Below are 12,573 nucleotides of genomic sequence, written 5' to 3'. Positions count from 1 at the left end.
GTTGCGCTTCACAATCGTAGACAGTGATGAAACAAACTGAGTAACATCAGACAGACTTGGAGGTAAGAGAGCCCTGCTGCAAGCTTACATTCTATAGATCAGGCATTGCCAACCACGGTCCTCATGGCACACCAACAGTGCAGGTTTTAGTGATGTCCAGGCTTCAGCACAGGTGACTTAATTAGTACCTGAGTGATTCTGATTAAACCATCTGTGCTGAAGCCTGGATGTCACTAAAACCTGCACTGTTGGTGTGCCTTGAGGAGCGTGGTTGGGAATGCCTGCTCTATAGGGATATAGGAGGGAAACACAAGGACAGGCACCAGTAATAGCATGGTATGGGGAGGGGTGTTGGGAGGCTGCGCTATGGACTTAAAGGTTTACTACAAAATACCTTTGAAGACGTGTAGCAGAGCGTTACACCTTGCGGTGTCACCTCGCGCTTAAACTCACTTGTATTTGCTATGTATTTGAGCACTTTACTGCACTTTTTTCTCAATAATTAAATAGAATCTTTATTTTTTTACACAGTACAATGCTTTCTCTTTGTATGGATTGAGATGCAAAAGGAAGCAAACTTTAATAATAATAAAAAGATGAGACTAAGAAAAAAATAAGTTCAAATATTCTACTGTATAAAAAAAACTTTGATTATCTGTAGCATTGTCAAATTATCTGCCGGCAGACAGTTCATCCTTGGCGAAGGTACCATGACCATTAGGGCTATACTTCCCACAGACTATTTATAAAGACTGGGACAAAGTTTCTCTACATTTGAAACCATTTGGATCCAGCATGGTTTTTAGCTCAAGGGAAACCCATATTTAATAATATTGATATAATGGATAGATTATTAGAAATAACCTTCCATCTATGAATTTTGTTTAGCTGAAAAAAAAAAAAAGGTAATATTTTTTTTTTTTGCCTCCCTTCTTATTCTCCACTTCTCCACAATCTTCTCCTCTACTTCCAATGCTATTTCTCTTGTTTCCTGATTCAGGGTAGTGTCACCAGGCAGGGAGACAGCCTATCACCTTCTTTTGCAGAGTAATGTGTTAAAAATCCTGGGTCTGAGTATTTCACACTGCAAAATGAATCGCCTTTGAACCGTGTAGGATTCTTATTTTATCAAGGTTTGAATTACTGTTTATTTTTTACTATGGAGCCTTCACACTCCACCTAGAACCGGCTTGACACGTTAAAAACGTGTTATAGCTGCAGTGTGAAAGGGGTAATAGAGGGACACCTGGAAATGGGTCCCTATATTATGACTAAGGTCCCTGCCAGACACTAAAATTCAGAGAACAAACAAGCATGCAATTACCAAATAAGATCTATTTGTATAAAACCCTCTTAGCACCACGGTTTACCACCTTATTAGAAAGCACCATTATAACCTCCTTATCTATGGCTGCCAGTGCATGCCCATCATGTACTTCCACAAGTGTTCTCCTGCCTTAGGTAGATTGTATGATTCTGGGCTCTGGGAGTTCAAGGGAAATCGCATAGCCAAAATCTCACCATGTTATACTGTTTTGATTATAATATTGTTTTCTTTTGGTAACCCTGTGGCAGTGGGCATAGCAACAGCATGAGCCACACTCAGGGTTAAAAAATGTGCAAGACAGAAAGAAAATGGAAGCCATGCAATGGGCCAACACAGACTCAGGACAAGGAACAGATGGTGCTTTCCATAAGTTTCTCTTGTTTCTTTTCGCTATCCAATGTTATGTGATATGATATAGAACATTACTGCATTGTATGGTACTGAAGCATATATGTGGCATGTCACGTTATAGCGCTGCTGTGTGCTTATAGTGGAGTTCTGCATGTTCCCCATCAGAAGTATCATGTGTCCGGGACTGGGGTTTTTCACTAATAAATTCCTCTCATTCCTTGCAGATAAGAACATACATTTACTGAACCAACATCTGTATTAGATTAGCTAACCTGGTCTGTGCCACTATCCACGGGTTAACCCTTGCCCTCCTTCACATTATGGCCTGAAAGGCTGAACGCCTGCCTGATTTAAACCCTATATCTCTCTCACAGCCCTCTTCCCTTTTTGTCCCCATACCTTAGGTTTGCCGGTCAATGTCTACAAGGGTATTTTATTTAAGGGGCAGATTTATTAAGCTTGGAGAAGAGATAAACTGGAGATAAAGCGGAGAAAAGGTAAAAGGAGATAAAGCACCAGCCAATCAGCTCCCAACTGTCTTTTTCAAACACAGCTGATTGGCTGGTGCTTTATCTCCTTTAACCTTTTCTCCGCTTTATCTCCAGTTTATCTCTTCTCCAAGCTTAATAAATCTGCCCCTCAGTCTTTTAATTTTTACCAAAGGTGCGATTGATATGAACACAGAACACTTAATGATTTACGTACATGCTGTATGCACACACGGTCTCACTGTATTACTGTATAGCCGGCTATATACACGATGTTTCTAATGGCCCATATCAGTATGTTGCTTTGTGTGGAAAACATCTGGTTTTCTTATTGAGATGCAGAAAACTTTCACAGCAATTTAAAATGTTTTTTTTTTTTTTTTTTTTTTTTTTTTAAAAGTAGCTGTGACAGCTGAGCGATGGTAGCCGCATGCTGTAAGAGTAACAAGATACATGCCAAGCAGAGCAAGGGTGAGCTTACCCCAAGGGCGTACCTACCATAGGTGCAAGGCGTGCAGCTGCTATGGGGCCCAGCGCTGAGGGGGGCCCATCTTTACTGTCTAACTAATATGTTTTACATACATTTATCACAGTCAGTTGCTTAATAGGGGGCCCTTACAAACTTTTGCTATTGGGCCTATGAATATTTAGTTACACCCCAGGCTTACCGCCTTCCTCATGAACCACTGGGACAGTTCCCAATTTGTTATAGCTGTGTGTGCCCTGGCTAATATCATCCTGTGGTGGTGTTAGCAACCACAGTGGTTATATACTGGTTTCCCCATTCTTTGCATGGGAAAGCATCGCAGAATGGCCCAGTAAAGGTAACATATCACTTGCAGGGACTTCTATAAATAAGCAAAAGCTCTAACTTCTGTGACTAAAACATCCCGTTTGTGCAGGACCTAGAGCCTTGGATAATAAGTCTCACAAAGCATTCTCTTCATAACAATAGCAACACATACAAATTCATTTACAATCTGTCTAATTACTATTAATAAAATATGACACCCTGTCTTACCTTGGGTACCAGGGTAGGTTTAGGCACTTTCATCAAGTCACACAGGTAGTTCCGCTTCTCCCGCACACTAGCAAGGTCAGCATCCCTGCACAGAAAGACAATGCTTACTTGAACAGTAGAGACATATAGCTGGCACTGTTCTCCGGAGTAGAAGTATGAAGTGGTGTTATATGAATGGAGAAGTGTGATATGAATGGAGAAGTGTGCCATGTCAGCCATGCAACTTTGAAGTAACATTTATCAAGTGCATTGTATAAAATGATACTTAGTAGCGGATTGGTTACCACGGTACACTAATTCGCCTGACATTATAAAACTCTGAGCTGTAAGGCGGGTAGCTGGGGTATCTGCATGGGCAGCAAAGGATGTAGTATCTAGTACCTAGGGCAGGCACTGTATGTAAGCGTGTGTGGTACCCAGATTATACTACAGTGGGACACCTCTACATTGTTGTTCTGCAGGGAGATTTATGTTCCTGTATTAAAACAGTAAATAGTGCAAAGCTAATAAAATGTTTGTATAAAGAATGGGATGTTGGGAAAATGTATGGCTGACAAAGGTGTGACCAGAAGTCCGCGCCATTTACTACAATGGTACCAGCAGTAATACATATCCAGCTGGGTTTTTACACTCATCTGTCACTGTAAAATGACTTACAATCAGACATTAAACCTGAAGTGCACACATTGTACTGGGATATATGATCAGAAGGCTGGACAGATATGCCTGAAGTGGTGTCAGAGGCACTGTATATACAACGGTGCTTAGTGCTGACAGTGGCTGCCCACTGAGTCTTATTTTCATTCCCTGAACTGCAGGCTTCAAAAGGGGCTTTGGAATTCCAGCAAGTTTTTAATAACCTCCAAAAATCCTTCAATCACACTTTCCAGAAGCGCTAAATTCCTCTGGGCAATGGTCTTATCCAAGGAAAATCTGAAGGATTAAATGAAACCACACAGTGTTTATACTAACGGGGTAAGTTCACGTCAGCTGAACCTGAAGCTTTTGGCTGTTATCCCCTTTCACATTAACTCCTGTCTCTGACTAGTCATAGGCATTCCAAAGCAAAGCTAAACTTATTAGTAAGGTGTCTGTTGGGTCACTGGACAGTACAAAGGAAGAGCCAGGGAGTTTGGGGAGCGGTCTATGAATAGGAGACACGTGGATGGTACAGATGGCGTAATGGTTAGCATTACTTCATCACAGCGCTGAGGTCAGGGGCTTGATTCCCACAATGGCCCTAATTGTGTGGAGTTTGTATATTCTCCCTGTGCTTGCGTGGGTTTTCTCCGGGTACTCCGGCTTCCTCCCACAATCCAAATATATACTGGTAGGCTAATTGGCTCCCAACAAATTAACACTAGAATGTATGTGTGGTAAGGAATATAGATTGTAAGCTCCACTGGGGAAGGGACTGATGTGAATGTTCATATATTCTCTGTAAAGCGCTGCGGAATATGTGTGAGCTATTTAAGAAACTGGTAATAAATAAACACCACTAACTGCCCATAGGTCTTACCAGCTAGTGTCGCTCAGCACACTCATTACTTCATCCAAAATGTCTGGATCTACAATATCATCGTATGTAATAAACATTTCATAGACTTCGCTGGCAGCTGACTTTCTTACCTGTGGGAGAGACATACAGACAATAAACACTTACCACACATACAGAGCAGACAGATGAGGAGGACATGCTATCTGATGTAGGGCCTGAAATGCTGCGGTTTGTATTCTGAATGACCAAATGTTCTCTGTGAAGCGCTGCTGAATTGGTGTGCTTTATATAATTAACTGTTAATAAATAACTGCTTTTTGGAGAGTGTATAGGGACAGTACTTATTCTGGAAATTAATCCAAATATGAACTATCAATATAATTTGAGGGTATTCACTTCACTTGGTAGGATAACATTTTAGTAATCAGGAAACGCCTCATAACATTATGCAAGCAAACTAATTGTAAATGAATATTTCCATCTATGAAATGCAGACATATATAGACACACACAATAGCTCTAACAAGCTTAACACACTCTTAGAACTATACACGATAAAGAATTTAGCACAGACGTTTTTGTCATCAACAGACGCCTTGAACCTGTCAGTGATTAGTATTACAAAAAGTGCATCCAATATCAACATAGTTCTCCAAATCCCCAAAAAAGTCTGTGTCTCTGTTCCAGATATTGCTGGCCTCTTATTACATCTGCAATAGGCTCACTTATGGCAGCCAAATGCACTGAACCACATGTGACCTCCATGTGCCTGACTCAGCCCAGTAATTAGCATTAAGAACTATTATTCACAAGCACTAGCTTACAAGAAACAGCAAAACTGGGTCTACTTCTCTATGATGGAATATATAATAATAAAATATGTACATTTCTTATGACAACCTTCAGTATGATCTACTTGTATTCTCAGATGTGGTACTACATGATGTGTTATCTTAAGCCACGCTTTCTCACCACTATATAGATGAATGCAGAGCAGCACCAGGCACTGTGCCCTAGCGAGCAGTACATAGGATCTTTTAGTAATCCCCAGTGGCCAATCAGACTGGTTTTGGTGTTTATGCTTTTTTCTTTGATGATTTACTACAGTTTAAAATAGTAATTGAAAATGACTGTTGAAATTGGTTATGGTGTGTAGCACATATAAGGCTCTATCCTAGAAATAGCCAATTAGCAGTTCTACATCGATCTTTTCCGATATATACGGGTGCCATGCCGGAGATCTGCAGTACATTAATGACATGCATACATAAATGTATATCCGTATCTCTTATGCCAATTTTCTCTTTTAACCGTGTGATCTCTTTACCTGTGGTAAGTACGGGAGTAATACTATGCCCATACATGGTCCTCGAGTAACAGTGTCCCATTATTTGGAACCCCAACAACATTTTACATGGAAAAGTGTCCGTGAAGCGAGCAGACAGAGGCTGTTACATACTTACTACTGGGAATGGGTGAGAGATCTGGAGCAGCTGCTGAAATAAAACTTTTTTGCGTATCTCACCAGGGAACTGAATCAAGCCACAGAATCTAGAAAACAAATACATATAACTGTAATAGTGAATATTTATATAATGGCGACTATATACAAAGGCATATATATATTTTAAATAATGTATGGGTTGGTGCTCACCACATAACTGACCCTAAGGAAGACATAAAAGTACAGTACGTAAATTGTGTTTAAATATTTTTCTGAATAAGAAACTTTTGGCCTATGGGTGCCGTGAATTAAAAAATGAAACTCTAGGGCACCTTAGGCGTATGGATATTAAGAATAGGATATTGGGTTTTGTGCAGTGTTTGGAATAAGATATTAGGGTTAGGGGTTATGGTTAAGAAGAGGTTTGGAGTTAGGGTATCATGACCAGGGATATAGTATTAGGTTTAATATTTAGAGTTAGTCTAGGGCAGGCATTCCCAACCACGGTCCTCAAGGCACACCAACAGTGCAGGTTTTGTAGATGTCGAGGCTTGAGCACAGGTGACTTAATTAGTACCCGAGGGATTCTAATTAATCCATCTGTGCTGAAGCCTGGATATCACTAAATTACAAGGAGAGCAGGGTTAATCGCACAGGAAAGTGTATTTAGTAATAGATATTATGTGACCCCTCAAATAATCATGGTATGTGAATATATTATTGAGATGAGGGTGTGCTATCACTGGACACAGAATTTAAAGCAAAATTTCTTGGGGAGCAAGGAGGAGAATGTCACTTTGTGATGCACCAAAGGGTATAATAAAACATAACCTTTATTATTTTATTTTCTAAAATCTATAGCAAAAATAAAAAACACAGTACAGACATATAAAAAAAGGATAAAGATATCCCTTATAGCCGTGGGGTCCCACTCCCCAAAATGTATTTAAATGTTGTTTTTATTTGAGCTGCAATCATGTATTGTTCTGTAACTTAGTAGCAAGTATTGCTGATTTTTTTTACTCTTAGAACTTTGGGAGGTGAAAAGTACCCACAAATATATGGTCACACACCATGCGATAATCTCTTAATCAGAGTGGTGAAATATACGGGCCTGCTAAATGCACCAATCGGGTACCCAGAAAGTTATCTGGTGTTACCCCGCACACGGTACTGAGAACCGGCCACGTCATTTGTCAGCCGACGCGTCAAGCGGGCGCAGTGTATTTCACTCTGACACTGCGAGCCCCGCTGTCCCGGCTGACGGACCGGTCATAGGGCACCTCTCAAACCACTTAGTGTGCTGTGCTCCTAGCTATTTTTATGGTGTATTTACGCTGCCTGAGCCCGACACACCAGATAATCTCCTCCTTGCTCCCCAAGAAATTTTGCTGGATATCACTAAAACCTGCACTGTTGGTGTGCCTTGAGGACCGTGGTTGGGAATGCCTGCTCTAGGGTAATTTAAATGGTTGACACATGAAAAACTCATGTCAACCTTTTCATGTTTTTTTTAGGTCAAGTTTCATGAGATGGACCATAAATTAGTGTACAGCTTCGCACACCATGCTTCAGGCAATTCTACCTGTCATAAATGTAGTCCATGTGGGTGGATACCCTGGTGCCCTATACTGCAGGCTAATTAGCGTAATAGTTGTTCAGGCACGGTCATTAAACCTATGTAGGACAGCTACTAGTACAGAAAGCGTTAGCACATGGAGCGCAGCTCCCCACAGACAGATAAGCGAGCAGATAATATACTGGCGCTAGGATCTGGAGCAGACTGTTGGGGCTATTTTATACTGCAACTCTACCTGCACGTTAAACACTAGATGGAATTGTAACTGCCCCATACCTTGCATCTGTCTTGCTTTGCAGTCCTACTGTCCTATCCTCAGGTTGCAATGTACTGTGAGGGGTGATCAGTCTCACCTTTGGTCTGCAGAGCAGTAGGTGAATACATGCTGTGTGCTCTGGGGGCATGCTGTGAAACCACACTCTTTGGGCACACACAAGGGGACACTAACTTGGAGGTCAAAGGGATGCGGTGTAACAAATTGCTGCACCTGAGCCCCCCCACTCATAAGTTCCAGTGCTGCACCTTCACTTACAGAAAGGGTTATCTGGATGGCAGCTCCCTATACAGGGGCAGCACGGATGGTGTAATGGATAGCATTACTGCCTCACAGCGCTGAGGTCATGGGTTAGATTCCCACCATGGTTATATCTGTGCGGAGTTTGTATATTCTCCCCGTGCTTGCGTGGGTTTACTCCGGTTTCCTCCCACAATCCAAAAATATACAGATAGGTTAATTGGCTTCTAACAAAATTAACCCTAGAATGTCTGTGTGTATGTGGAAGGGAATATAGAGTGTAAGCTCCACTGGGGCAGGGACAGATGTGAGTGTTCAAATATTCTCTGTAAAGCGCTGCAGAATATGTGTGCACTATATAAGAAACTTAATAAATAAATAAATAAATATACAGTTATCACGAGGGAGAGAAATTTTGATAAAGAGAAAGCAGATTCTGTACAGAAATAGTTAATGCTTTCTGTACAGGTTACATTTGCCTTAACACATGCGGATTAGCTTTCTGCGCATAAAGAGTTAACATGAGAGAGCAGCTCCCTGTACAAGCAGAGAATAGCTGCCACTGCATTAGCTCAACAGAGACTGTGTTGCTCAGACAAGTATAGGCATTTCCAAGCAGGTGTCACTTGGGAAATGCACCTGAAAGGAGCTGGCAAAGTAACAGATCTCAGGCTATTATTATAAGATTGTATGGCTAATCTGTGTATTGTCAGATAAGCCACTGGGCCGTACAAGGTGCGGTGGAGCCAGCTGTAAGACTAGATAGATATCTATGGAGTTATAAAGGCAATATTAACCTTTACGAGACAGACACTACAAACATATTGTGCATTGGAGATATTTAGGAGATAAATCAAAGGTTTACATTATGTTCCATTTTTGGTCACAGATGTATGTAGTAAATAAGGCAGATAGGCCTGTTTAGCACTTTAGGTGATCAAGCAGATAACATTGACCTTGTACATAGTGAGGTACCGGTCAGCCAACCACGTTTTCCAACCGTCACAATTACAATGGGTTTGGCAATCAGTTTATTCTCACATAATGTGATTTGTGGTCACTAAGGGTATATAGTCATTAGGTCGACTGCACTAAAGTCACAATGCATTGGTTCAACCACTAAATGTAGACATGGGCCAAGGTTGACATTTAAAAAACCCATGTCAACCTAGCCCATGTTGACTTAATGCATGACCTAATGACCCTGTCGACCAAAGCCCATGTCAATATTTTCAGGTGTCGACCTTGGCTCACGTCAACCCTATGATCCATATATGTCACTTAGGCCTAAAACTACTAATTGTGTACATCCAAATCACAACACGTATAGGGCCAGTAGGATGCCAAATGCAGAATACAAAACATAGTTTCCATTCAAATTTTAATTAAGTTACTACGTAAATTTTCAATTTCATATGCAGAACCTTTTTCCCCCCAAAAATTATTTAATTATATAATTTTTACATTTTTTATAAATGTGACCAATGAACTCACACGGCAGTGCTAGACTTTAGCTTCTGGATGTCTTTCGACCTCCTGATCTCCTCTTTACAAAGTGCCAATAAGTCTGAAGCAAATGGATGGCTGTGAAAAAAAATAATAGCAATTATCATATCATCAAAGGACAAGATGACAAAACACAAGGCAGCACAAAATGGCTTCAATCTATGCTTCTGGACATTGCACAGCTCTTTTGATTTGACTTATCCACACACACACACCTTAATAATCTGTATCTGCTATTTTGTCACAACAACCACCGAACGGCTTTTCACATTTGCAAGACGGCCTCATTACTTAATTGCACACTAAATGGAGATGATTTCCTTTTCCTGCACACACACTGAAGACTTAAGGCGCGTATATATATATATATATATATATATATATATATATATATATATATATGCTGTTCAATTGGTCAGTGTGCACCAGCGACGTTCACAAATTTATTAAGTGGGCTCTGCAACACAGCCGATACTCAATATATATCTAAATATGGTACTTATGTATTATCTGGGCTCCCATGTTAAATGCACCCCATTTTTTCATACCCCTACTATCCAACTACGCATGGAGTTGATTTTATATAGTGTGGCGAGCGCAGCGAGCCACCGTGCCCAAAGCGTGGCGAGCGCAGCGAGCCCCGCGAGGGGACACGGTCTCATAAGAAAAACGGGAGCCCAGATATTACATAAGTACCCTAAATATATATATATATATCTAAAGATATATCAGCGCATCTTTCTGTGTGTATGGGTGATCTGTCGACTGCTATGATGGGAGCCACCAGTGATTGACAGCTCCATGGGCGGGCTCATGCAAATGTACCCGGCCATTTTTGATGTCAGTCTCGACAGATCGGGCAGTGTGTATGAAGAACACACTGCCCAATCCAGGGGCTTAACTAATACCTTGTGGACCCCATAACAAAATCTTCAAAGGGGCCCCCTCCCCCATTGTCACTACAATACCCCTTAGAGGGGCAGGAGAGTGAGGGGAATGAGTGACAAATGGCTCCATGTAATTCAGCGTGCTGTGAATAACAATGGGAATGAGCTCCTGGGGCTATTCAAATCAGTGCACTATTAAGTCAGAGAATTCCAGTACCGAGATACAATAGTTTTGTGGGATATTTGTTTGCACCCCTCCTGGCAATAGACTTAGCAATGGGCTTATTTGAATTGCCCCAGGGAGCTCTCTCATGGTGCTACTCATAGTGTGATGAATTGAATCGACCCCAAAGAGTGTCAGGGAGAGGAGCAAGTAAGAGAGAGGGGGGTGGCTCTCTTTTCTCTCTTTCTGAGAAAGTGGGAGGAAAGAGAGAGGGAAGTGTGGGAAAAGAGATGCGGAGGAGAGAGATAGAAAAGAGATATAAAGAGAAAGGTGGGATGGAGGTGGAGTGAGAGAGGGGTGAGAAAGAGAGAGTGGACAGGGGGAAGAGACAGAAAGGAGGAGAGGGATGGGTAAAGGACGAGAGGGTGGGGAGTATAGGAAGAGAGGGGGAGTATAGGATGAGAGGGGGGGGAGTAGAGTGCAAGAAAGGGGGAAGTAGAGGAAGAGAGGGGGAATGCCCACTTCTCTTCACATTTCGCTCACAGCTCTCCTTTACTCCAACACTCAGTGACCATCTTCGTCTGCATACTCCTCTCCATCATTGGCCTCAAGCCTCTAGTTGTATGTTGATTGAGTCCTCACTACTTATATCCAAGCTGTAATGTGTATTGATCTGTGGCGCTCTTTATTTGTACTGTATTTTTGTTATTTATTCAATGTAATGCCAAGTTTTGTCTCCCTGTATTGTTCCTTTGTACGGCACTGCGAAACACTTGTGGCGCCTTATAAATAAAATTATAATAATAATAATAATGGAAGTAGAGGGAGAGAGGGGGAAGGAAGTACAGGAAGATAGGGGGAGGGAGTAGAGGACAAGGGGGGGGGGGGGGAGTAGAGGATGCCAGGGAGGTTAAAGGAGAGGGGGAGGGAGGACAGGGGATTGAAATCTTGCGACGGTCATAACTTTGTCCCTCCTAATCCACCAAGTATGGGGGGGGGGGGGTTAGCAGTGCAGAAAATCATGGATCCTTCTCACAGGTGCTTAGAATGCAGGACTTCCTTTCACTGGCGTGGTTTCCTGTGTACCGCGCTGGGTCTTCCTCTCCCTGGCGCAGACTTTCCTGCCCCCACTCACCATGCCTCTTTTGCCTCATTGCAGTAGGACAGTGTAAACAGTCGAGTGTGGTGCTGATGCACCGGGTATTCATCTCCCGGGCGCAGTGTATCCTGCTTCAGCTCACCACGCCGGGTCTTCCTCTGCCCGGTGCGGCCTTTCCTGCTCCTGCACACCTCCTCCCTAGTGCAGTGTCCATCTCCTGATGCTGCTCATGCGCCGGGGTTTGCTCTCCCATCCCTGGCACGTTGTCTCCTGCTCACAACGCCTCCCTCTCCACGGTGCAGCAGCAGTCACCTGGTGCCGCGGCGGCTCACCACGCTGGGACTTTCTCTCCCCGTCACGGCGCGTTATATCTCCGTTGCTCACCAGGGCTGCAGTGCAGACAGCTGGTGGAAAAATAATCAAAAGAGTGGGGGGGATTTCCTTGGGGCCCCCCAAGCCGCCGGGCCCCGTAGCAATTGCATCCACTGCACCCTCCATAGTTACGCCACTGGCTCAATCCATCTGTAAACATATCTGCAGGTCAAATGATCTGCAGATGTATCTATTAGCGTGTGCCCAGCTTTAGTATAAACAAGTCCCCTTAATGATTCTGTTCCAGTTGATCAAGATCCGCATTGTCTCATATTTATTTATTATTGCCAGCACTTAATCCTACTGAAGGGTACATTAAAGATT

General features: G+C 42.5%; 1 protein-coding gene across 1 annotated transcript in view; it reads right to left on the bottom strand.

The window, feature by feature from the left end:
* TBCD (tubulin folding cofactor D) overlaps nucleotides 1–12,573 on the bottom strand; it is a 282,149-nt gene that overhangs the window by 1,936 nt on the left and 267,640 nt on the right. Inside the window, exons 36-39 of the mRNA XM_083148360.1 lie at nucleotides 9,717–9,806; nucleotides 6,149–6,236; nucleotides 4,707–4,816; nucleotides 3,188–3,272 (exon numbers count right to left, since the gene is read on the bottom strand). Coding sequence (XP_083004486.1) covers nucleotides 3,188–3,272; nucleotides 4,707–4,816; nucleotides 6,149–6,236; nucleotides 9,717–9,806 — 373 coding nt within the window. The remainder of the gene's footprint in view (nucleotides 1–3,187; nucleotides 3,273–4,706; nucleotides 4,817–6,148; nucleotides 6,237–9,716; nucleotides 9,807–12,573) is intronic.

The sequence above is a fragment of the Crinia signifera genome, chromosome 6 (genome assembly GCF_055691185.1).
Source record: "Crinia signifera chromosome 6, ASM5569118v1, whole genome shotgun sequence".
In the NCBI taxonomy this organism is placed as follows: Eukaryota; Metazoa; Chordata; class Amphibia; order Anura; family Myobatrachidae; genus Crinia; species Crinia signifera.
Note: the sequence above shows the minus strand (reverse complement) of the source record. Positions and strands in the feature narration are given on the sequence as shown.